General features: G+C 44.5%; 1 protein-coding gene across 5 annotated transcripts in view; it reads right to left on the reverse strand.

Annotated features, from left to right (window-relative positions):
• Nucleotides 1-11,578: 11,578 nt before the first annotated feature.
• GRHL2 (grainyhead like transcription factor 2) overlaps nucleotides 11,579-24,619 on the reverse strand; it is a 113,771-nt gene continuing 100,730 nt past the window's right edge. For all 5 annotated transcript variants that reach the window (XM_006122408.4, XM_006122407.4, XM_006122406.4 and 2 more), the window contains exons 15-16: nucleotides 17,543-17,607; nucleotides 11,579-14,390 (exon numbers count right to left, since the gene is read on the reverse strand). In XM_006122408.4, coding sequence (XP_006122470.1) covers nucleotides 14,276-14,390; nucleotides 17,543-17,607 — 180 coding nt within the window. In that variant the 3' untranslated portion in view covers nucleotides 11,579-14,275. The remainder of the gene's footprint in view (nucleotides 14,391-17,542; nucleotides 17,608-24,619) is intronic.

Consider the following 24,619-nt stretch of genomic DNA (forward strand, 5'->3'; position numbering starts at 1 on the left):
TTGCTGAGTTATACCAAATTGTTTCAGTCAAAAAGCACAAACAAGGTTCGGAAAAAATAATGTTTATATTTTGTTTTGACATTTTTTTAAATAAAACATTTGAACTTTTCATTTTGACACTACAGTTTCATTAATCCTTAAAAAAAATCCTCAAAGCCAAAACAAAACAGCTCGTTTGACCCAAACCTTTTTTTTTCAGTTCAGACAAAAACAAAACAACAACACACACACACACAAAAAAAGACACCCCCCCCCCAAAAAAACCTAACCAGTTATTTGTATAGCTCTAATGTCTGTATCTAGCTTTGGCTGGGCCTTCTGAGTCTTCAGTAACAAATTAATGATAACATGTACTCCAACACAAACTCAGAGCTGCATATCAAAGATATTTTCTTTGCTGTTCTCCCCCTGCAAGAATATTGCAATTAAGAGTGTGGATGGCATTTTCAAAAGTATTCAGCATTGTCCTAGCTCTATCGCTGTTGAAGCTGATGGAGTTTTCTATTGATTCCAACAAGGACAGAGTTAGTCCAGCCTTGAGCAGTTCAGAGGATTCTCATCCCACCTGCCCAAAGATTCATGTCGTCATCGCTTGGTTAGCTTGATGGCCACCTTGAACACTGAAGGAGCAGATGATGATGATGATTAGCAAAACTGAGAAAATCCTCTTTTATACTAACCTGCATTTGCCCTACAACTTGGATACATACAACTTTCCTGCTGTCTGATTATTAACGGAGCGCTACCTAATTTTCTCATGTAGCCTCTGCAATTAAAAGTAATACAATTTCCAGTACAACCAAACCCTGTTCAGTAAAGTGTTTGAAGGGAAAAACAACATCAAAGATTCATGCCAGTGAAGATCTATAGAGTCCAATGAAATGCTGACCTTTTTAATGCATGAGATGATTTTTTTCTTTTTTTATTCTTTAATTTATTAATATTTCAGTATATTGGTTTTTTTCATAGTTACTTTGAACAGAGTGAAATCAACTTTACTGGATCCCGTCCTGTTGTTCTTTAGTTCTTACTCCAGCAAAATTTCCATTGATCCCAATGGAAGCTTTGCCGCAATAACAGAAACAGGTTGTATGTAGTAAAAATGGAGTTTTTAATTGATCTAGGGATTATATTTGGTTTTTGGTTTTTTTGTCTGCACAATCTTTGTTGCATGCACTTGAATTTATAATTGGTTGGACTTGGTTTTTATATTAGAACTTGCTAATTCCTCCATTTACCCACTACCATCCTCTCTCTCTCTCTCTCTCTCTCTCTCTCAAATTTTCCATTTTTCTCTTCTGTGTTTCTGCAGCTTCCGTCGTATTTCACTTTAAAGAGGTGATCGGTATTACACTTTGGCAAAAACACCTAAAGCTGATCAGTTTAATAACATTACCAGTTATGAACATACAGGTCTACTGCTTGATGTAGGATAAAAATGTGGGCCCAATTGTGTATGCACACTACACATATACCCTCCCACTGAAATCAGTGGGTTTTCAAAAAGTTAACCACTTGCATCTTTATTTCTTAGGCTGGAAAATTGAAATACCTCTTGAATTAACCCTTTGTAAATTAATGTATGAAACTCAAGAAAGAAATGTTAAATTCTGAGAAGGGCAAATATTAAACTAGCTCAATTTGTAGTGTTCTATTACAGCTGTCTGAAATCATTGGTCACCTTTATTCACATCAGAATGTTGTGAGTCACCTTGTTTGTTTCTGCTCAAAACTCATATGGACACATTGTGAGATTTTATTCAGTTCTTGTACTGACAAAACTCAAAGAAGGTGACATCAGTGGGAGATTTGCCTGTGGAAAGACTTCAGGATTTGGGCCGTTGGTACTATAAATGTGTATATGTTAGAAATGCCAAGGATCAGTGGTTAAACCAAACCTTTGAAATGAAACCAAGAAACAAATTACAAGGGAGAAGGAAAACTTAAAAAACAACAGTTTTGCAGCACCTAGGGAAAAGGAGTTTGGTAGGTGCTAGTGTGTACATAGTTTGTGTTTCTAAGCATGATCACAGTTTGCTATTTTATAAATGTTTAGGATATTTCTGGAATTTTTAGTGTGAAGGAAGTAAACTTTTCTTATTCTGCTAGTGTACCTGTATAATTACTTTATTGATTATCCTTTCCAATATGTCAACCACTTTCTCCTGTATATATCATATGCAGTTTTATGGAAGTCTTAGAAGCATTAGTTTGCATTTTTTAAACTGTACTAATGTGTGGTAATGTGTCTTAGAAATAGCATCTTTGTTGTAAGCTGTACAGATTATTTAAACTGACTTCTTTTGTTATTGTTCATAGAAACAACACTAAAGAAATGCATGTTCCTGTTGACGTTTCCTTTGTGCAGCTGTGGGCAGTCATTATAATGATGCTATCGGTTTACATAGTGTACAAAATCTGCATCCTTATTTTTAATGGGGTTAGTTTAAAACTCACACAGACTCTTCCTGGAAAGTCTATTTTTGTGTATTTATCTCTCAGCTTCCGCTTTTCTGATCACACATGTTGTGCTACATGAGGGCAAGACTTGGAAACCTTTCCCAGAAACATATCCTTTCCCCATCATGTGACACTTGTGATGACATAGCAGTGAAGAGTGCTCAGTTGTCTCAGCTTTACAGGCATGACTAGATCACTCAGGCCTTTACTCCCACAAGACACAAGGATCGGTCACTTTCCCTATCACTTTCCCTTTATACTTTAAAGGCTATGTCAAAACAAAATAAATTGGTTATAACCTTAACTTAGCCTTGCATAGTCCTATTTTCATGCTGATGTCAGTAACCTACTTAAAAACAATATAATTTAAATGAAAATGCTCCTGGAACAGCTAATTCTGGATCTGAATCCTAATCAGGGTGTTTGGATTTAGTTAAGGTTCAGCCCATTACCCAGTTGGATCCAATTATGAAATTTAGATCCACCTTCTTCTAAGGTTTTGGGGGTGCCTGGATCCAGGATTTTATCCCAGGCCAATCTTGATATTCAATACATTTTCTGAGAGGACTATAGATCCATTTTGCACATTGTGCTGCTGCATCTTTCAGATATTTTTATGAGAAAGCAGTTTAAAATGCATCTGTCAAAATGATACATTTAGCAAAAGTTTTTTCCCTTGTTATACAAAGACACATACAATAGCATTGTGTGGTTAAAAAAGATACATTTGTGGCAGTTTTTTTCAGTGCCAAACATCTGAACAGTATTGTTCGAAGGGAAATAAGAATTTTTTACTGTACTACTATTGTTGAACAAATATTGTTTTTTTAAATGTTAGATTTTTGAAGAATTTTGTATTGTAAACTGTTTTGTGACATGGTGCTTTTTCACACTGGAATTGCTGGTTGCACCAAACTCTGAATTCTGTTTTTCTTATATAAATGCATAACCTCAACCATCTTTATGAACATAAGTGTATGGTGAACACTAAGGTTCACAAACAAATTCCCCATGGAAGTCCCTAAATATTCCTGCCTACTAATAAATATTCTGCTGCAGCTAGTTTTCTGGAAAGTGCTATTCTATTGTTCCTGATGAAAATTGAGCAAGTTAGCCATAAGGCTTAGAGAAAAAACTTCAAGGTACAGGTCTACAATTAATTCTTCACCTAATACTATCTGTCCTCCCTTTTCACACGTGCCAATCTATTCCTGTTAGAACTAGCACAAGTTGGAAGTACTGCTATTGGAAGCGCGGGTTCTCAAGCTCTGTCTACACGTGCACTTGTGCGACAAAACATTTGTCATTCAGGGGTGCTTAATTTCCCCTTCTCCCATGAATGACAATGTTTTGCCAGGGCAAGTGTATGTGTGAATACTACTTTGTCAGCAGGAGCACTCTGCTGCCAACAAATAAAGCCCACTTGTTGGGAATAGAAGTATTTTGTTGGCAAAAGTGCCAATAAATACATTCACGCACACTGACTTTTAGTGAAAGGGCTGTGTTGACACAGCTTTGCTATGAAGAGCTGCATAGTCTAGGCATATTTTTACTCACAACTTGGAAGAAATATAAGTTGAACTATGATCAGTGTTTAAAAAAATAAATCTCCTACCACAAAAGCTCACCATCCCTTACCAGTACCTGCTTTTTCAGCATGCTTCACAAGAGTGACTTCATCTCTGTTTGTTGCTATGGATTATTGTTGGCAGAAAGGACAAGCCGGTAAACTGGGCTTACAGGGAATTGTACCAACCTGCACCATTGCAAGTTTCTTCTTACACATTTCAGTTGTCTCTCTCAATGTGGGGAAGTCCCAGTATGTGACTTCGGTGGCTGAAAAACTTTAAAACCAACAAATAGTCCAGTAGCACCTTAAAGACTAACAAAACATGGAGATAGCATCATGAGCTTTCGTGGGCATTTCCCACAAAAGCTCATGATGCCATCTCCATGTTTTGTTAGTCTTTAAGGTGCTACTAGACTATTTGTTGGTTTTAAAGTTTTTCCTGTTACAGACTAACTTGCTACCCCTCTGAAGCTTTGGTAGCTGAGAGTTTCTACACATGAGAAAGGAAGCAATGAACAAGAATGTCCAGGCTGTAGCTGGCTTACAATATACACTTAGGCAGAGTTAAAACGCGCCTACCTTCTGCAATCCTGCTGTGAAACAAGCACTATACGAAGGATCTTCCAAAGAGGATTAAACACTCTGCCTCTGCATTTGGACCCAGCTGGGATGCCTGGGCTTGGAAATTTCCTGCCGGGAAAAGCATAGCATTTGCACAGATTAAAGAGAATACATAACCTTCATTAAATAGTCTTTGCAGCAAGGCTGAACTATTTCTTTAACCTAATAACTTTCGTAAGCCTGACACAGGTATGTAGAAACACGAGTGGCTCTTTTCACAGTCCGTGCAGAGTAGAATTTAAAATCTAAGTAAAATACTTATGATGTTCCAGCGTGCAAGTACTATATGGGGAAGGGGCATTAACATTTGGATTTCCTATTAGTGCATTTAGGGTGGAATTCAGCCCTATGTCCTCCCTAAGCCTATTTTTGGACTGAAATCAGTCTGCAAATGCCAACTGCGCCATTTGAAATATTTTTCGTACAATGTCCTTGCCTGTGCCCCAGGACTACATGAAACAGATAGGCTACGTCTACACTGGCATGATTTTCCGGAAATGCTTTTAACGGAAAAGTTTTCCGTTAAAAGCATTTTTGGAAAAGCGCGTCTAGATTGGCAGGACGCTTTTCCAGAAAAGCACTTTTTGCGGAAAAGCGTCCGTGGCCAATCTAGACGCACCTTTCCACAAAAAAGCCCCGATCGCCATTTTCACGATCGGGCGATAAACAGAACTATGCTGTCTACACTGGCCCTTTTGGGCAAAAGTCTTTTGGAAAAAGACTTTTGCCCGAACGGGAGCAGCATAGTTTTTCCGGAAAAGCACTGATGATTTTACATTAGATCGTCAGTGCTTTTCCGGAAATTCAAGCGGCCAGTGTAGACAGCTGGCATGTTTTTCCAGAAAATCAGATGATTTTCCGGAAAAACTTGCCAGTGTAGACACAGCCCTTGCAAGCAGCTCTGTAAAAGAAAGAAGAAACATCAGGGCTATGTCTACACTGGCAGCTTCTTGTGCAAGAACAGCCATTCTTGTGCAAAAACTTGCTGGCTGTCTACACTGCATGTGCATTCTTGCACAAGTAAATTTACAGTATAGCCTTGTAAAACAGGGCTTCTTCCGGAAGAGTTATCCCACAAGGAAAAAGCTCTCTTGCGCAAGAGCTCTTCCAGCAGAGGCCAGTGTAGACAGGCAACATGAATTTCTTGCTCAAGAAGCCCCTATGGTTAAAATGGCCACCAGAGCTTTCTTGTGCAAGAGCGTGTCCACACTGCCATGGATGCCCTTGTGCAAAAGCACATGACAGTGTAGACGTGCTTTTCTGGAAGACTTTTTGTGCAAGAACTCTTTCGCAAAACAGTTCCATATGCTGGTCTAATCCTGGCTTGAAGCATAGGGTGGGGGGCAGGGGAGTTTTCAGACCCTGAAATAGGAAGCCACGTCAGCAGGGTGGGACCAGGTTTTCTGCCATCACATGTCTCCACTGCAGCTGGGTAAGGCTGTTCATACATTGGAGCCAGGACTAAAGATGCCCACTTGGCCATGCAGTGCGCAGTATGTGTGTTTTAACAGGGACTCACCTCAGTAACTTCTGTGGTCTTTTAACCACACTTGAGCAGACAATTAACACTGCAAGTGGCAGGGGAAAGGGGCAGGAAACAGCAAAGGCACCAAGTAGGGAGAGGAGCACTTGCTCCCGCCTGCTGATTCAGCACAGAAGCTATTACTGAATGGAAGACCAGACAGGCCCCTCACTGCAGTTTGAGGGGAGCAGGCTGCCTGGTGCAAGCTCCTATAAGTATCAACAGTATCTTCTGCCCAGGGACGAGGCAGGTTATTTGCCCCAGCCTCAGTGGGGCGGCACAGTGCACAAATAGCTGGGGGGGGGGGGGGGCTCAGCTTGCCCTGCTGCTGCTTTCCTTCTTGGCCGCCGGGGCCCCGCTGAGTGGGTCCCCCCCATACCATTTTGCTTTCTTACATTCTTACAGGTGCTATTAGTTGGCACCCCGGGGGGGGGGGGGAGGGGGGCGCTCAGGGCAGGGGGTTGTGGAGTTATGATAGGACAGTACTTGAAAGAAATGTAAATGGGGGGCGGAGTGCAGGGGCTCTCAGGGCGGGACGTAGGACTGGGGGGGGGGAGCATGAGTCAAGGCAAGGGTTTGTGGTGTGGAGGGGGGTTCGAGGGAGGGGGCAGGAGTCAGGATTGGGATGTGAGGAGGGGCTCAGGGCATGAGGTGTGGGGTGGGGCGGGAACTATTTAGGGAAGTGGGGGCTGAAACATGCCCCCCCAACCCGGAGAGCCCTACCCCAATGCTGCTTGCTGTTCCCTTTTGGCAGTGTCAGGGCGTGTGAGGACAGGGCCAAGTGTAAGTTGTTTGCTCCTCTGCCATCTCCCCTCCCCAGCCAGGAGGGCGAGCAAGACAGGGACACTGTGTGCCTCTCACCTGCTGACAGTGCTGGAAAGGGGACCAGTAGCAAAGTCCTAGTGCACATCTAAATGGTAGCGGGGGGGGGGGGGGGAGCTCAGGGCTGGTACACCCCTGAAGGGGGGGGGCACCCCCACCAACCCCTTTAACCTGTTTGGCAGCCTGTGGTTTAGTGCAGCAGCCTGCAGGAGAGCGCAGCGCTGCGCCTGGCTGGGAGCACACTGCCCCTCCTGCAGCTGAACGCCCCATCAAGCAAGCACCTTCTTGAACCAGCTCATTTTTACCTCTGGATGTGACCTTGCATCTTCCCCAGCACAGCTGCTTCGCCGCTCCACTAGCAGGGGCTGAAGGAGGATGATTTTCTTTCCTCTGGCGGCTGTAGTGCCTCAGTGACCTCAGGAATGCCAGCTTGAAAGGTAACTCAGGACTGCTGTTGTATGAGGCTGGGGGTTGTCATTACGCTACAGTCAGCAGTGTCCCTTGGCCCTACACAAGCTGGCTTGGGCCGTGAGTGAACGCCGCAAAGCCGGTTATCCATGTGGCTCACTTACAGGGCCCTAGGTGCGTTGCAATAACTGTCACCAGTCTAAGGCGCTAGGTATTGGTTCTGTGCCGGTGTTGCTGCTCTGCTGCACGTACTGCTAGTCAGAGCTAGCACCAGCTTAGGTACCGACAGCACCTCCCGCCATTACCCCAGTCGCTGCTCACCTCAGAGTTGTTAATGGATTTACCCTCACAGCCCTAACACAAGGCTGGGCAGTGCTGGGAGCCCCATTTTACAGATTTACATTAAGGGCCAGAGGAACTAAGGGCTAGTGTCACAAAGGGCCTTTAGCATGCACCTGCCCTGTAAGCCTCTTAAGTCCCTGAATCAGGCATCACTGGCATTCACCCCTTCCTCCCCCCCAGCTGTCACCCCACCCAGCCAGGGCCTTTTTATTTTCTGCAAAGGTTTCCTGTCCACCTATGTTTTTGCTGCTAGGCTTGTGCATTGCAGCACCAGGCTGGGTGGCCGGAGGCCTGAGCCTCAGAACAATTCACACACTGGGGGATGACAGCTGTGCCTCTAGCTGTAACCTGCAGGGCCTGACGTGCTAGGCAGGCTCCAAGTCTGCCTAATGCTACAGAGACCAGCCTAAGGTGTACACCCACATAACCTTTATCCCAGGGCGTTAGTGCACTCCCCTGGGATGGGCGATGCACCCTTCCCCCCGGCCTAATAAAAGAAGAGATTTAAGCAGGGCTCAGCCATCTGTCAGATGAGTGTTCTGGCCACTGAGCTATGGGCTAATCAGCTGTGGCGCAGCCTCAGACTCACCTTTGGAAATTATTGCACTTTGGCTAATTAATTAATGGATCAGTGGGGGCAGGAGTACTGGAGCGTGGGGCTTGCTGGATGAGTGTGTGCCCCACCCCACCCCCAAGGCTGTGGGCTCTCATGCTTTCTAGTTCAGTGATACTCTAATGGGTTGGCTGCAATGGAACAGCTTCAACAGGAGAACTTAGTGGACATCTCCCCTCCCCCCCCCCCAAGGTCCCTATTCAGCAGTTAGTGCATGCGCCTGAGTGACAGGAGGCCGTGGGCAGCCGACGAAGCTTATCCTTGGGGGCGGCTGGCCCCTGTCCTGTCTCTGCCATCTGAGGCCACATTCCCACTCACTGCTTTCATTCCCCGCCCCTCATGGTCTGGGGTATGGAGGAGGGGTGGACTGAGCGCTTGGCTCTTCCCCACTGTGGCCCTGAGACTGGGGCCTGAGTGGTGAGTGAGAGCTCCTCCAGTCCCAGGGCTATAGAGGGGGCAATTTTTCCAGAGGCTCCAAATTGCTGCCCAGCTGCTGCCCCATAAGAAGGCCCACAGAGACCTGCATCCAGCTGGGACAGCAGACTGGCAAAGCCCACTCCACCCATGGCTCCGTACAAATTTCCCGAGAGTTCCTCTTAGTATCCTGCTTCTTGGCCGCTCCCGGCTCCCAGGTTTGCCTGAACCCTTCCTAGTCAGAGGCCTTCCTCCCACCTGTCCTGGAGGCAGAAATGGTGCCAGAGTAACAGGTTTTGTGGGTGTTGGAGTGGCCTGCTTAGCAGAGCCAGCATCACACATAGCTCTGAAAATGTGCATCGGACACACATTTGAACTAGAGTGTTCCATAATGAGGGCCTCATACAATTACTTAGCCCACATTTGCGGCCTTTATGACCACTGTGTAACTCATAGTGCCTCACTGTATGAGACAAACCCTACTACATACAGCGTAATACTGTTCTTCGCTTCCCATGGATTAAAGCTGATTATGTGGCTTCCAGTCCCTACTTATAAATACACGAATACTGACGTCACAGCCTGAATAATTTGTATTTTCACTGTCCCCTCTTGAGTCCTGCATAATACATTGCTACTTCTATTTATTTTGGGACATGTCTTAGACACAGAAAGATTAAATGGAAAAACAGTACCTAATAACGCACTATACACCAATGAACCTATTGGCCACCAGTCGCTCTTACATATGAATATTTATTTTTTCCTTTCTGAAAAATGTACAAAAAATAAAATACCTGTATTTATAGTTTATCAATCCCCTCTCCCATTTACAACACTATTAAGTTACATGAACTATTACCTTAATATAAATGCACACTGTTTATACACTAAGCTTTCTTGCTTGCCAGAGAGGGGCTGTCACAAAATTTGGCACAAACACACTTGTTTGCCTCTTATCACAATTTAAAGGAAGTAGGAAGGGAATAAACATTTTACATACTTTACATTTTTAGTCTCAGGAAGCAAACTCATTTCCAGTTCCAGAGAACACTACATGCTGCATTCAGAACAGCTGTACAGCTTCGTTTTTATTGGTGGCGCTGAAACCATCAATTCCACTCAATCTGCAACTTTTAACCAATCCATAGCTTAAAACAGAGGAAAACAAACAGGAAAGGTGTCTGAAACAATAGCTTCTGTAGTTCATGGATCAACACAAGAAAAGAGTGGACAGGAGATACACATAAAGACAAGAAGCCTCAAAAATTCTTCCAACCCCATCAAACTGTAGTTATTGTTAAATTGAACATGTGGAGGGAGGAAAACTGCCATTTCCCAACTACCCACTAACCAAAAATGTAACTCCCAAATCAGGGGGTATGGTTATTGGGACTACAAGCAGCTGAAATATGTTGGTGCAGCATCAGACTTGAGATTTTTATAGCATATTTTAGCGTTCATAATAAGGCATTCAATGGACGGCTATACAAACAACTATCTGGAATGGCCCACTGACAGCTGAGGCATTACTAGTTGTTGCGTGATAGCATTGGTCTTTTGCGGGACAACTGCTACGTACCGTCCTGCTGGAGTGTTTAAAAAGTAGTGTAATATTTGTAAATAGTAAACTGTCCTTAATGTAAAGAGCTCCATGAACTGGCTGCCTTTCAGACTCCACTAGTTCATATTTAGGACTCCTTTCTTGCAGGAGATTTTTATTCTTTTAAGCAAATAACCACAAACTGCCCAAAACCAGCAAGATAACACAGGCAATTTTGTCCTCTGTTGCACCATTACCAAATCCCACTCACATTTAAATTAGGAGCAAAATGTTAAATGTAAGCTACATTGTTCAGCAGAGGTTTAGATGAAGTATAAATAAGTGACATATATGTTTTAAGCAGCATGAATGTAAATAAATGCATGGTATTTTTCTGGGCCAGCTGAAGCCTTTGAACCAATGTATAATGGATATTTACACTGGACGGGGAGCTCTCCCATTGTTCTAGGAGAGTGAGTTACTGGCACTGGGCCTGTCTGTGATTTGAACTCTTCTTTTGATCAATAGCTCTCAAGGGTGAACCAAGCAAGCTTTTAACCTGTCACCCAGAGATCAGGATCCTTTGTTTCTTTTCTCAGCAGATGCTATCACCAATGTTACCTGTAAGCTGAGTGCTTGGGTGGTCACCCAGGAGAGATTCTCCTTGGGTGGCCACCCAGGAGAGCGCCCACAGCACCTGCAGCCGGTAGCATGTGTTTCTATTGGTGGGGCACATCTGCATTTGCCTTGGTGTTAGGGTTGCCAGATGGTTTCAACAAAAATACCGGACACACTTGACATTACATCATAATCTACGGGTATGTGTAGACTACATCCCTCTGTCACCAGAGGGATGTAAATTAGACATACCGAAATTGCTAATGAAGCGGGGATATAAATATCCCACTTCATCTGAATAAAAATGGCCGCCGCTTTTTGCCGCCGCAGCACTTTGCCGGCAACAAGCAGCAGTCTAGATGGGGATCGGTCAACAAGGAAAGCTTTTTCCGACCGATCCCTTATGCCTCATGCAATGAGGTTTACAGGATCGGTCAGAAAAGGCTTTCATTGTCGACCGATCCCCGTCTAGACTGCTGCTTGTTGCCGGCAAAGTGCCACGTTGGCAAAAAGCGGCGGCCATTTTTATTCTAATGAAACGTGGGATATTTAAATCCCCACTTCATTAGTAATTTCAGTATGTCTAATTTACATCCCTCTGGTGACAGAGGGATGTAGTCTAGACATACCCCAGATTACATTAGACAGTTATATTTTCTCATTTATATTTTCTCAATTTGTTTCCTGAACAGAAAGCTCAAATACTGGACTGTCTAGTTCAAAACCAGACACCTGGCAATCCTACTTGGTGTACATAACAAAATGTATTCTGCATGTTGATGGAAAAAAATAGAGGGAACACTGGCTCTCACTAAAACCTAAAACAAGGCAGCAAGCTGTATTCTCTGTAAGGCTTTAGGTACTTGTGATGCCATCCACTGGAGCCCCCTAAACTTCAGGTCATGACCGATAGATAACGCTAAAGAAGAAATGACTATCAGGTTTCCTTAATGTAGATATATTAGTCATTGTTAAATCTTTCTCTATATCAGCCCAAATCCTGTTTGCTGTACTCAGCCTTTAGGAGGCCTTTCGGTTCAGTATGGCTACCTATGCAAGTAAAGCCAGAAGGATTTGGCTGTTCTGTGACCATCTTAGGATCTTAAACACTTTATTTTAAAGTGTATGTTTACAAAAAAATTTCAGTTAATCTCAGGTGCACCTCCTCATTTTGCAGACAGTGCGGGAGCGCACCTGAGAACCCCTGTTCACATTTCCTAAAGCTCTGCAGTTCTCATGTGTCCTAGACTAGCAAGCAAAAGTGTGCTCCGGCAGTGGGACACACTGCAACCCACACACACTCATATCTTATCAGTTATGCAGATGAGAAGAAATAAATACGTTCCTGTGGAAGGGAATGCAAAGTCCAATAGTAACCCAAGCGTTGCTACTGCTGCTGCATATGCAGGTTTTGCTTGGCCTTTATCTATGTCAACGATTCGGTCAATCCAAAATCCTCATTGACATCTGCCACTGCTGTGCACTGCTAAGCACTCCCCTATCTAAAGCCACAGATGGTTAAAATAGATAAAAGAGCTTGACTGATATCAAAGGGCCCTTATGCTTGTTTACCCACAGGCTTAACTTTAAGCACATGAGTAGCCCAACGGAGCCCTTGTGACTGATTGAAAGACCCTGTTGAGATGTCAGAATTCCAAACAATAGGGCCTCCATCTTCCACTTAGAAAAGAAAAACTCAAGAGTAAACCCCACTACGCAGTAGGCCTGTGCATCCTACTCAGGCCTGACTCTCACCTGCCAGAATTCACTTCTTTTTACAAAGAGTCAGAAACTCAAGTCAGGATAGATCCTTGCTCCAAACAAAACCCAAACTTAAATACCATAAGCTTCTTATTCCTCAGAGTGTCCACTCTTAAACACCATGACAGGTGGGTGGGGAAAGCAGCCATGTGGGGACTATGTGTGGTATGAAAAGGCCACAAAACACCTGCCAGCCCTACTTAATGGAGAACGAGATACAGAGGCAGAAATACAGTGAAAAGCAGATTCTGGCTATGGTGGGTCTGATTCTCCCGAGCCTTGCCTGGGTTCCAGTCCTGCAAAGGATTACGCGCATGCTGAACTACGATGATGAAGTTCTGATTTCATAGGCCTGCACATGTGAATAACTGAGCATCTGTGCAGGGTCAGGAGCATACATTTGTACAAAGCAAGTGTTAAAACAAGAACACCAGATCAGATTGGCAGCATTTTACACCTACCTTTGCATAGACTTTGCAAGGCAACAGAGAATCAGGCCTATTAAGCTGGGAAAATATTTCTGTAGGTGATCACTGCCATAACATGACTGAAAGGGATCAGCATTGAGAGGGAAAGAAAAGGATTTTGGAGAAAAAATAGACAGCAAGAGAAGGACCAAACAATCCCAGTACATTCAACTTTGAGAGGCAATGGACCAAATTCATCCCCAAACTTAGCCCTTTGAAGTTAATGGAGTTACACCAGGGAGGCATATGGGCTGATACTTGTAAATATTCCAGTATAAATACTGAACCAAACCCATGAATCAGATGTGAATATTAGCTGCCCAGCACAGCCTCACCCCTCAGCAGCTTGCAGAAATCTAAACCTCTCAGAGGACAGAGACTCAGTTCACCCTTAATCCAAACAAAAAAACATAGTGGCAGTAAACACGCCCATATACAGTAGGTTAAAATATATTATTGCATATTATAAACATTATATACAAGGTTAAAATGGTATTTTTTCCAGCTTACTTACAAATTACAGTGTAGCTGAATGCCTTACTTACATAGCCTCATTGCTACATACGGAGAACTACCAGAGGTATTTGGCAAGACTATGTACTACAGAGCAATAGGCATCATTTCTGAGCAAGCGAATTCAGTTGGCCGCTTTCCCCATCTTTAGCATGCACAAATTAGTAGCATCAGATTTTCTGGCAACTGATCGTGGAGGGAGCTATTGCTAAAGTGATTTTCAACCAGATTTTCCACATTGGCCCAATGTAATTCCTTTCCTTAATTTAGAAGGCACTGTGCTGTTTTAACGTGGGGGTTCAAACGTTGCTATTCCACATGAGCTCGGCATGACTGCACCGGTAATCGCTTACACATTGAAGAGGGGGGAGCAATAAATAAAGACCAAGTGAACATGCATGGCCTTGTACCTGACAGACTCAAGTCACTGTGTGTTGGGTTTGTTTTTAGTGTGGAATAACAGAGTGGGCGATACTTTCAATGTACTTTTGTGACACTTTCTCTGGTCAGCATTGACAAATCTGCAAGGCTCCTGGGGACTGCTGCTCTTCACAACGAGGATGAAATGCTGTGGCTCCTCAGGCAAGGGCCCTGAGCTGAGCTAGATCTCAGTCAGTGTGATCTTGAAGCCTTCCACTGTGCTCTCCATGTTCAGGATGAAAGTGTCCTCATTGGAGTAGTGCTCAATGATGTTATCATCCATGTTTACCAATATCCTGGTGACAAATGAAGAAATCAGTATTCTTACATACCTGGCCAATCAAAGGGAAGATTCTGCCACTTGCTCAAAGCAATGCTGCCTGGCTCAGTGCTTTCACTTCCTAATCCTGACTTGCCCCAGAGATCTCTTTTAGAGACCCACAGATGAAATCTCCTCTACTTCCTGAAGAGACAAGAATCTCTCTTCCTCCCCCATCCCTCCATAGTGCACTGTGAAATCACAGTGGGAGTGGGAGAATGGTTTTAATTTGTTTGCTTTATTTTCTTACAGCATCTGGAGTAGAGGCAGCTGCCAGAGCTGTGTCTCCTGTAGTACTTACAAACTCTGCAGGACAAAGGAGCTGTCAGGGGCAGGATATCTGTAGATTTTAGAAACTGCCTAGAACTAGAGCTACAGCCAAAACTTCTGCATCATGCAACTGTAAGGAACCTGCCCCACGTTCCTTGCTCTGTAGCTCATATTTAACTGCCCAGGTGCATTTTGCTACTTCTAGCCTGCTGTATATACATATGGGCTAAATCCACACTGGCAGCTTCTTGCGCAAGAACTCTTTTGTGGAAGAGTTCTTGTGCAAAAACTCTTCCAGAAGAGAGCATCTACACTGCCATGTGCTTTTGTGCAAGAGATGTGCTTTTGCACAAGAGCATCCATGGCACTCTCTTCTGCAAAAAAGCTCTGCTGGCCATTTTAACCATAGGGGCTTCTTGCACAAAAAATTCATGTTGCCTGTCTACACTGGCCTCTTCTGAAAGAGCTCTTGCACAAGAGGGCTCATTCCTCATGGGCTGTGTCTAGACTGGCCAGTTTTTCCGGAAAATCAGCCGCTTTTCCGGAAAAACTTGCCAGCTGTCTACACTGGCTGCTTGAATTTCTGCAAAAGCACCGACTTCCTACTGTAAGAAATCAGTGCTTTTTGCGGAAATACTATGCTGCTCCCGTTCGGGCAAAAGTCCCTTTTGCACAAAACTTTTGCGCAAAAGTGCCAGTGTAGACAGCTGAGATTTGTTTTCTGCAAAAAAGCCCCGATCGCGAAAATGACGATCAGAGCTTTTTTGTGGAAAAGTGCATCTAGATTGGCACGGACGCTTTTCCGCAAAATGTGCTTTTGTGGAAAAGCGTCCGTGCCAATCTAGATGCTCTTTTCCGAAAATGCTTTTAATGGAAAACTTTTCTGTTAAAAGCATTTCCGGAAAATCATGCCAGTCTAGACGTAGCCATGGGGAGAGGAATAACTCTTTAGGAAGAAGCCCTGTTTTACAATGCTATACTGTAAATGTACTTGCGCAAGAATGCGCGAGCAGTGTAGACAGCCAGCAAGTTTTTGCGGAAGAATGGCTGTTTTTCCACAAGAAGCTGCCAGTGTAGACATAGCCATGAAGATTTACTTCTGTGTGAGTCAATGAGCTCTGGAAATGATTTGTAGTTGGGTGTAAAGCCTGAGCTACATCAGGTCAACTGGTATGTGACACTAGAACATGTTTCCTCATTCTCTTCTAGGAAGAAGCTGACTTAAAAGCAAACTGAAATTTCCTTAGAAGCCATGTATCAGAGGGATAGTCATGTTAGTCTGTAGCTGCCAAAACAGCCAGGAGTCCCATGGCACCTTAAAGACAAACAGATTTATTTGGGCATAAGCTTTTGTGGACAAAAACCAGAAAGTGGCTTATTGCCCAAGAAAGCTTATCCCCAAATAAATCTGTTAGTCAGTAAGGTGCTATAGGACTCATTATTTTTAGAGACCATGGAAATTCCCCCATGAAACACTGTTCAGATAGAATTAGAGTGTAAATAGAAGCCAATTAATATAAAATGACAATACTAGAATGTTGTTGTGATTTCAAAATAAACATTGCAAAACAGGACATTAAAGTTTGGGTCCTAATTTTCTTACCTACCATTCTCATAATGAACATAGCTCTGGCCCCTTCCTGCAACTACCAGCTTCCAATCTAACTTTCTGTTCTGGGACCACAGACCATTACAGGAAAATTCCTTCATCCTGCCAAATCAATCCTGATTGCACCCATTAAATCAGTGGTCACCAACCAGTAGATCGGGATCTACTGGTAGATCTTGGAGCCTCTGACAGGTGATCCTGATTGGTTGGCCAAGAGGCTGTCAAGTGCCAGCACTTCAGCTGTCCCTCCCCCCACTGCTGTGCATCTCCTGCCCTTTGCCTTGGAGCTGCTTCCCCACACTCCCCAGCCCCCCAGGAGCCTCCTGCTTGCTGTTCAGAGCAGGCAAAGGAGGGGGGGGGGCACTGGTGTCAGGGTGCCCCCCTTCCACTCTGTATTCTATCTTCACAGAACGGGGGTATGGGGGGAGACAACAGGGCCTGGGATGGAGGGAATTTACTGGCCACTTTTGAAAGCAGTGCAGGGCCAGGGCAGGGGTGAGCCTGCCTCAGCCCCACTGTACCACCACCCAGGAGCCACCTGTGGTAAGCAGTGTCCAGCTGGATCCAGCTCCAAACCCCTGCCCCAGTCATGAACCACATTCTGCACCCCAAGCCCCTGTCCTAGTCCTGAGCCCCCTGGACCCAAACCCCTTCACAGAGCCTGTACCCTGAACTCCTTCCTGCACCCCAATTCCCTGCCCCAGGCTCAGCTCAGAGCCCCTCTCACACTCCAAATCCCTTAGCCCAAGCCCAGAGCCTGTGCCTGTCCGGTGAAAGGGGAGGAGGACGGATTGAGCAGGGGCAGGACCTTGGAGAAGAGGCACGAAGGAGGCAGGGAAAAACTGTATTTGGTAGATCCTGGGTTGCACTTAAATAAAAAAAGCGATCTTGTGCTTAAAAAGGCTGGAGACCCCTGCACTAGATCAAGGCTAGAGAACCAGTAGCCCAGTAAATCTCGAAGATTACATTCATGATGCACACAGGACTCTGCTCTCATCCTGCTATGGGCTTGATACCCCGCTCTACCCCATTCAGCCCCAAAACCACTGAAAGAACGTGCTCCAGACACAAACTGGAGATCAGCTTTTTCCATTTCCTCCACTCTTTGTCATCTGTTTGGTTTAGGGACTTGCCTCTTACTAGGTGTTTGTACAGCACTGAACATAATGGGGCTGTGATCTTACCTGCAATCTCTGGGCACTACTGGATCATAAATCATAATAGTTAATTAAGGTTTTACTTTCTCTTACCCTTTTTTGCTTTTCTTGTAAAGTTTTGCAATCTTTTCTGCTGGAAGCCCATATTTCTCAGATATCTGAAATTAACAATCCACAGCAAGAATTAAAGGCAAAAGAGGGATGGAAAAAAAACATTCTGTATCTTCAGGATAGGGGTCTCAAACTCACAGCTTGCGGGCCAGCTACAGCTAGAGCACTGTCACTTCTCCACAGTTTCCGCTGCCAAAAGGAGTACAGTGGGGTCTGACCCTCTACTGACTCCCAACACCAGCCCTCCCTGTAATCCTGGAGGCCACGTTCCTCAGGGGAAGGGTGCAATGGGGGTAGGGAGAAGCTGGAGCAGTGGCAGGAAGGCGTGAGGCTTGGGGAAGCATTTGGACACGCACACACCACCAGGACACCTGGGTCAAATTGCAAAAATTCTCTGGCCATAGAAGGCCCATGGGCTGTGAGGTTTGGAACCTCTGTTTTAGGATAAGATGTTGAAGTACCAGTTCATGGAGGCTCGCTCTCTCCCTCTCTGGTAATCCTAAATAACTAGATTTTTATAAAAACACTCATGAGTCCAGCACCAAGAAACACAGCAACGATAGGCAAATCTCACTGTGACCCACCAAAGCACTTGTGAGAGTTCCTCCACCAGCAGTTAACATTTTCTGCCACTGTTCACATTTGTCCATTTAGCAAGACAATTAAGGGCACATCTATACAGCAACTAAACTCGAAATGAGCTACACTAATTGTGTAGCTTAAGTTGAAATAGCTTATTTCAACTTTTGACACTGTCTACACAGCAGTTATTTCGAGATAGGGCACTCTTCCCCTGATTTCCTTTACTCCTCGTACAATGAGGGTTACAGGAGTTGGAATAAGCAGTCCTCTAGCTCAACATTATTTCAATATTATGTTGAAAACTAGCCTATTAGCTCATCATAAGACGGGATTTTCAGGTCTCTCCTCCACGTCGGTCTTCTCTCCTGAGCCTCCGACCTCTTGCTCCGTCTCTCTCTCTCTCTCTCCGCCTCCTACTTCCTCCCCCCCCTCTCTCAGCTCTCCTCTGCCTCCTGCCTCTCTCTCTGTCTCTCTCTTTCGCTTCTCCTCCCCCTCCTGCCTCTCACTTGGGGGACTGCGGAGCCCAAATGGCCGTTTGGGCTCCGCACTCCCTGTGCTGCATGGGGGGCGTGGAGCCCAAATGGTAGCTTGCGCCACTTGCTCCAATGTGGCGGCCTGGCTGAGCAGCGCAGAAGCCAGCCGATTGCCACGGCGGGAGGCGAAGGGGGGTGGGGCAGTGACGTTCACGGCCAGGGGGCAGGGTCTGGAGCCGCTGTCACGCCGCACATCATGTCACCGCCCTGCCCCCCCTTCCTCTCCCACTGTGGCACTCGGCTGACTTCTGTGCCGCTCAGCCGGGCCGCCACAGGGGAGCAAGCGGCTGTTTGGGCCCCGCACTCCCCATGCAGCATGGGCCGCCCAGAGGGAACAGTCAGCATTTCAGCAACAGCGCTCCCCAGAGGTAACAGCCAGCATTTCAGGCAACAGCGCCCCCCCAGAGGGAACAGCCAGCATTTTAGTGTTACAGACTCTCAGACCCTGGGCTACAATATATATGATACAAACCAATTATCCCGTCATAAGATGGGATTTTCTGGTCTCTCCTCCACATCGGTCTTCTCTCCTGAGCCTCCGGTCTCTCGTTCAGTCTCACTCTCTTTCTCTCCCCGCCCCCACCCTCAGCTCTCCTCTACCTCCTGCAGGCTGTGCAGGGGATGGAAGGGAGGATGGAGAAGAGAGAGGAGCACAGAAGTCAGGATGTTCCTCTGCCCTGTACTCCATCTCTGCAGAGCAGGGGTCAGGGAGAGGGAGACACACAGCAGAGATGCTCCAGGCTGAACTATGTCTGGTAAGTGACTCAGAGGAGTGCCTGTCTTACGAGGAACGAAAAACAGGACCATGTAGCACTTGGTGGTTCCTTAATTTCTTGGATAGTGTGAAGCAGAGTCTCTCACTGTAGTCAGTATAGTATGTTGATTTTAATGGATTGTTCACTTTCGGTCCTTTCAGTGCTACATAGTCCTGTTTTTTGTTTCAGCTAGACTAGACTAACATGGCTACATTTCTATTACTATTCTACATGCAAGGCACTACATTTAGCCATTTGGAATGGAAATCCATCAACCATATGAAAAAACTTGCACAGATACAGAAAAGTGCTACATAGTCCTGTTTTTGTCTCAGCTAGACTAGACTAACACGGCTACATTTCTATTACTGTCTTAAGAGGCAGTGCACTGTTTGTAAGAGTTCATACACACAATCACTTTCCCCTCCTACCCCATCTCTGCAGAGGTGGGGAGGGAGGAGACAACAGAACAAGAAAGCTTTCCCTGTCTTAAAGAGACAGTACGTGGCTTCTCTCAAACTTACCCAGCAGCAGCCAGAACACACACTTTCTGTGTCACTGTCACACACACACCCAGTCTGTGCCACGCTGTCTGTGCCACACACACACATTGTCACACACTCAATCTGTGTGACTAAGGGTGTGTCTAGACCACAGAGTTTTGTCGACAAAATTGGACTTTTGTCGACAAAACTATACCTGCGTCTACACTACCGCTGAGTTCTGTCGACATAATGTCGACAGAACTCAGCAGTTTTGTCGACGCTGGTAAACCTCATTTTACGAGGCATAACACCTTCTGTCGACAGAAGGTGTTATTGCATGTAGGGTTGTGTCTAGACTACAGGGTTTTGTCGACAAAGCAGCTTGCTTTGTCAACAGAACTGAATGTGGTCTAGACGCTCTTTGTCAACAGAAGCTTTGTCGACAGTATCTGTCGACAAAACTTCTGTTGACAAAACCCTGTAGTCTAGACGTACCCTAAGTCTGTCTCTCACACATAGAGGCTGTGTTTAGACTGGCCAGTTTTTCTGGAAAATCAGCCGCTTTTCCGGAAAAACTTGCCAGCTTGAAAAACTTGCCACGTACTGGCTGCTTGAATTTCCGCAAAAGCACTGACTTCCTACTGTAAGAAATCAGTGCTTTTTGTGGAAATACTATGCTGCTCCCATTCGGGCAAAAGTCCCTTTTGCGCAAAACTTTTGCGCAAAAGGGCCAGTGTAGACAGCTCAGATTTGTTTTCCACAAAAAAAAGTTTTCCATTAAAAGCGTTTTTGGAAAAGAGCGTCTAGATTGGCATGGACGCTTTTTCGCAAAAGCATTTTTTGCGGAAAAGCGCGTCTAGATTGGCCACAGACGCTTTTCCGCAAAAAGTGCTTTTGCGAAAAAGCGTCCATGCCAATCTAGACGCTCTTTTCCAAAAATGCTTTTAATGGAAAACTTTTCCGTTAAAAGCATTTCCGGAAATCATGCCAGTCTAGACATAGCCAGAGAGTCTTGCTCACACACACACTCCATCCCTCTTTCTCTGTAGCTCCCCCACAGCTCCACCACTTCTGCTCAAGGACTTGCCCCTTCCAGGGGGTCCGGAGCCGGCCCATGACCATGTACCAAAATTCATAAAGTGGCGCCCTGCAAAAATTATTGCCCACTCTTGCCCTAACCCCAGAATGAAACATGAGTTGGGACTGAATCACCTGCAATATGGATTAGAACTGCTTGACCAATGAAATAAAGGTGTGCACATTTTCATTTTTCACCAATTTTTCATTTTTGTTGAAAAATGTGTGTTGTGACTCTCTAAGGCACATCAGAAAAGCTCATTGAATTAGAGGGCTTTCAAAAACATCTCTTGAGACGTGTCAATGGGTGAACCAGGATGTACAAGAGAACTTTTGAAAGGTGACATTTTAGATAGCTGAAATTACCACACACAAATACACTCCATTAGTATGCTTAGGCAGCCCATTGTAGTACCTGGCAATTCACTGGTAATTCCTTTGATGCTCATTATAACAGCATAACCCATGCCACGATAAACCCATCTGATGTTCATGGAAATAGTATTTCCAGTATTTATCAATCTCAGACCAATTTCATTTCTGAATTCTTACTTTGTTCTTTGGGGAAGAGCTCTGTGTCTCTTTTTTCTTTTAAAAGAGGGGCAAAACAGATTCTTTCAAAAGAGAAAATAATTATGTCACAGGGAGCATCTCTGTCACAGACTGTTCCAAGAAAAAGGACACCACAAGCATCCAAGCAAACTATTTGCCCTCTCCCAGGAGAAACTGAATTATGTTGCTACTAAATAGTTCATTGTCTGCTGTATTGGAGAAGTGAAATGCACAATTAAAAACTATTTTGAGTAAAGACTGTCAGAACCCAGCTACTATACAGCCCTTGGAGTTTGTGTGTGTCCAGCATGACTTTGAGAAAACGAAAATGTTTTCGAAAGGTAGATGGGAATTGCTGTGAAATGGAGAATAAACAGCAACAAATATCCAGTACTTCAGTGCCACAGTCAGTCTCAAAGGTAAAGGAAAATGCTGATACAAAATTTAAAATACAGCTTACTACATTTTATCGAGATGTGATTATGACCAGAGTCTCCTAAGAAGTCTTTAGGGACATTGAAAGACTGACCTAATTTATCTGAGAAGTGCTTGGACATGATGGGCATTACAAGAGAATGCTACATTTGTATAGAAGCTAATAGATAAGGCATCAACAGATGGTGCTTAAAGATATTCAAAGTACACCTCTTAGGGATTCTGGGATGCATTAACAGGAGTGTTGTAAGTAGGGATGGAAAATCCCAGTTAACCAGTTAAACTTTAGGTTGACTTAAAGTTTAACTGGTTAACCCACTAAAGTAGGATCTGGGCTGGGGACTGCTCTGAAGCAGCCCTCAGCCCACAGAGCTCCCACCTCTAGCTCTGCACTGGGACTGGTTGCCAGCTCTCAGTCCTGCTCTGAGCTGAGGCTGCCACTGGCTCCCAGCTGCCAGCCATCACCGAGGTAGCCCTTTTTCCTCAGCAGACTCAGGCTCTCTGTGGACAGAGGTTGCTCCACCGGGGATAGTGGCAGTTCTGGACCTTTCATATCTCTAGTTGTAAGCAAAACATGAGAAGTCATTCTTCTACTCTACTCGGAGCTGATTAGGCCTCAGCTGGAGTATTGTGTCCAGTTCTGGTTGCCACAATTCAGAAAAGATGTGAAAAAATTAGAAAAAGTTCAGAGGAGAGCAACAAAAATTATTAAAAGTCTAAAAAACAAGACCTATGAGGGAAGATTGAAAGAACTGGGCTTGGTTAGTTCAGAAAGAAAAGATTGAGAGGGGACATGATAACAATTTTCAAGTGCCTAAAAGGTTGTTACAAGGAGGAGGAAGAAAAAACATTCTCCTTAACCTCTGATGATAGGACAAGAAGCAATGGGCTTAAATTGCAGGAAAGGAGATTTAGGAAAAACTTCCTGTCAGAGTGGTTAGTCATTGGAATAAATTGTTTAGGAAGGCTGTGGAATCTCCATCATTGTAGATTTTTAAGATCAGGTTATAAAAAACATCTGTCTGGGGTGATTCAGGTGGAAATTGGTCCTACCATGAGTGCAGAAGACTGGATGTGATGACCTCTCAAGGTTCCTTCCAGTCCTATAATTCTATGAATATTGGTCTACAACATTGTCTTTCTATTACTAATTTCTTAAGCACAAATAACACCCTCTGTGTTTACATAAAGGTGGTGCTTGGAAGAGTTTGCTGCCTGCATTTAAATTGACAATCAACATGGGACAAAGGGAGAAGCCCTGGGGATGATGATAGTTTATAAATTTTGGTTGTTTTTGTTTAATCTTTTTCTTCATGCAGCCTGCTCCCTGTCTGTGGGGTAGATTATAGAGCCTCACTCTATCAATCCCTGTTCAGTTTCCTGAAAAACATGTATTTAGTATGGAAGTCACAAGGGGAGAATGTCACTAAACAAACTGCACTTGGATGACTCCGTGGGTTGCAGAAGAAAGCCAGCCTACAGCAGCAGGTAGCAGGGACAGAGTGGCACAAGCTACCTGTAATTCCTGCTCCTCTGGGACCTCAAAGATAGCCAGCAGGCCCTCCTGAACTGGATTGCCTACTTTGTGGGTTGTGCTGGCAGAGAGGTGTCCTGATTTCTATAGATCTCTGGATGGGAGTTAAAATTGCTGCCCTTTCTGTGCAGTGCAGCTGACTCTATGGGGAAGTTGCATTCATATGGTACATCTGACCCATTATATTCCCATTTTTGTCTAAATGGGCACCACTGGATTCATTTGTTACTTTTTAGTAACCACAGAAGAGATATTCACTACTTCAAAAAGGCCTGAATTTTGACTGCTGCAGCTGAATAAAGCAAATGGCCCCTTCTGGTCCCATATAATGTAATGCTGGAGTGCTCTATTGAAATCAAAGGAATTACATGATTTAAAATCAGCTCAAGCAGAAGCAGAATTAGACCCCTGTCAGTAATCAGCAGGAACAGAGTTTTGTGATTGTTGATCTCTTTTTGTAGGTACAACTAATACATGTCCCTGTTTTCTTCTGACCAAGAGGGCCTAGAGTAAAGGCAAGCATAAAAAGGACAAGTATTTGCATCATGGCTTTAAGTCCGCCTACCTCTGAAACCTGAAACCAGTAGTTATTCCCCAGAAAAGAGTAATCTGAGTCGGAAACTGACTGTTCTTTTGGAAAGTGATAGGAATAATAATAATAAAACAAACCTCAAGTCGGAGAAAACACTGTCAAGTGTAATGGAAAATGTGGAGAATGCCAAAAAGCAGGAAGTGTGATAAACAAGAATATGGTATAACTTGTGCAGACAAAAGCAGAGTTTGAATTAGGATCACTCAGGAAGCCCTTCAGTATTCAGTGGCTTGAGCCTTATTCTTTCTAACCTTATTACAGAGTGCACTATGTGCAAAACTTCAAATGACCTCTTAAAAAACTGCTGGAATGACTTTTGGGAGAATACATGGTGCATGCAAGTAAGCAGTGTTTGGTATGGATTTCCCCATCATACCACCACTTTACCTGCCAACAAAAATGTCTCTATTTCGCTCATGTACAAGATCACTAGTATGAACATTTCACTGCTAGACTAGATTCCACCTGTCCCAAAAGCATATTACTGCACCCACAGGAAACAGGGACTTTCCGG

The sequence above is a fragment of the Pelodiscus sinensis genome, chromosome 2 (assembly GCF_049634645.1).
Source record: "Pelodiscus sinensis isolate JC-2024 chromosome 2, ASM4963464v1, whole genome shotgun sequence".
Classification (NCBI taxonomy): Eukaryota; Metazoa; Chordata; order Testudines; family Trionychidae; genus Pelodiscus; species Pelodiscus sinensis.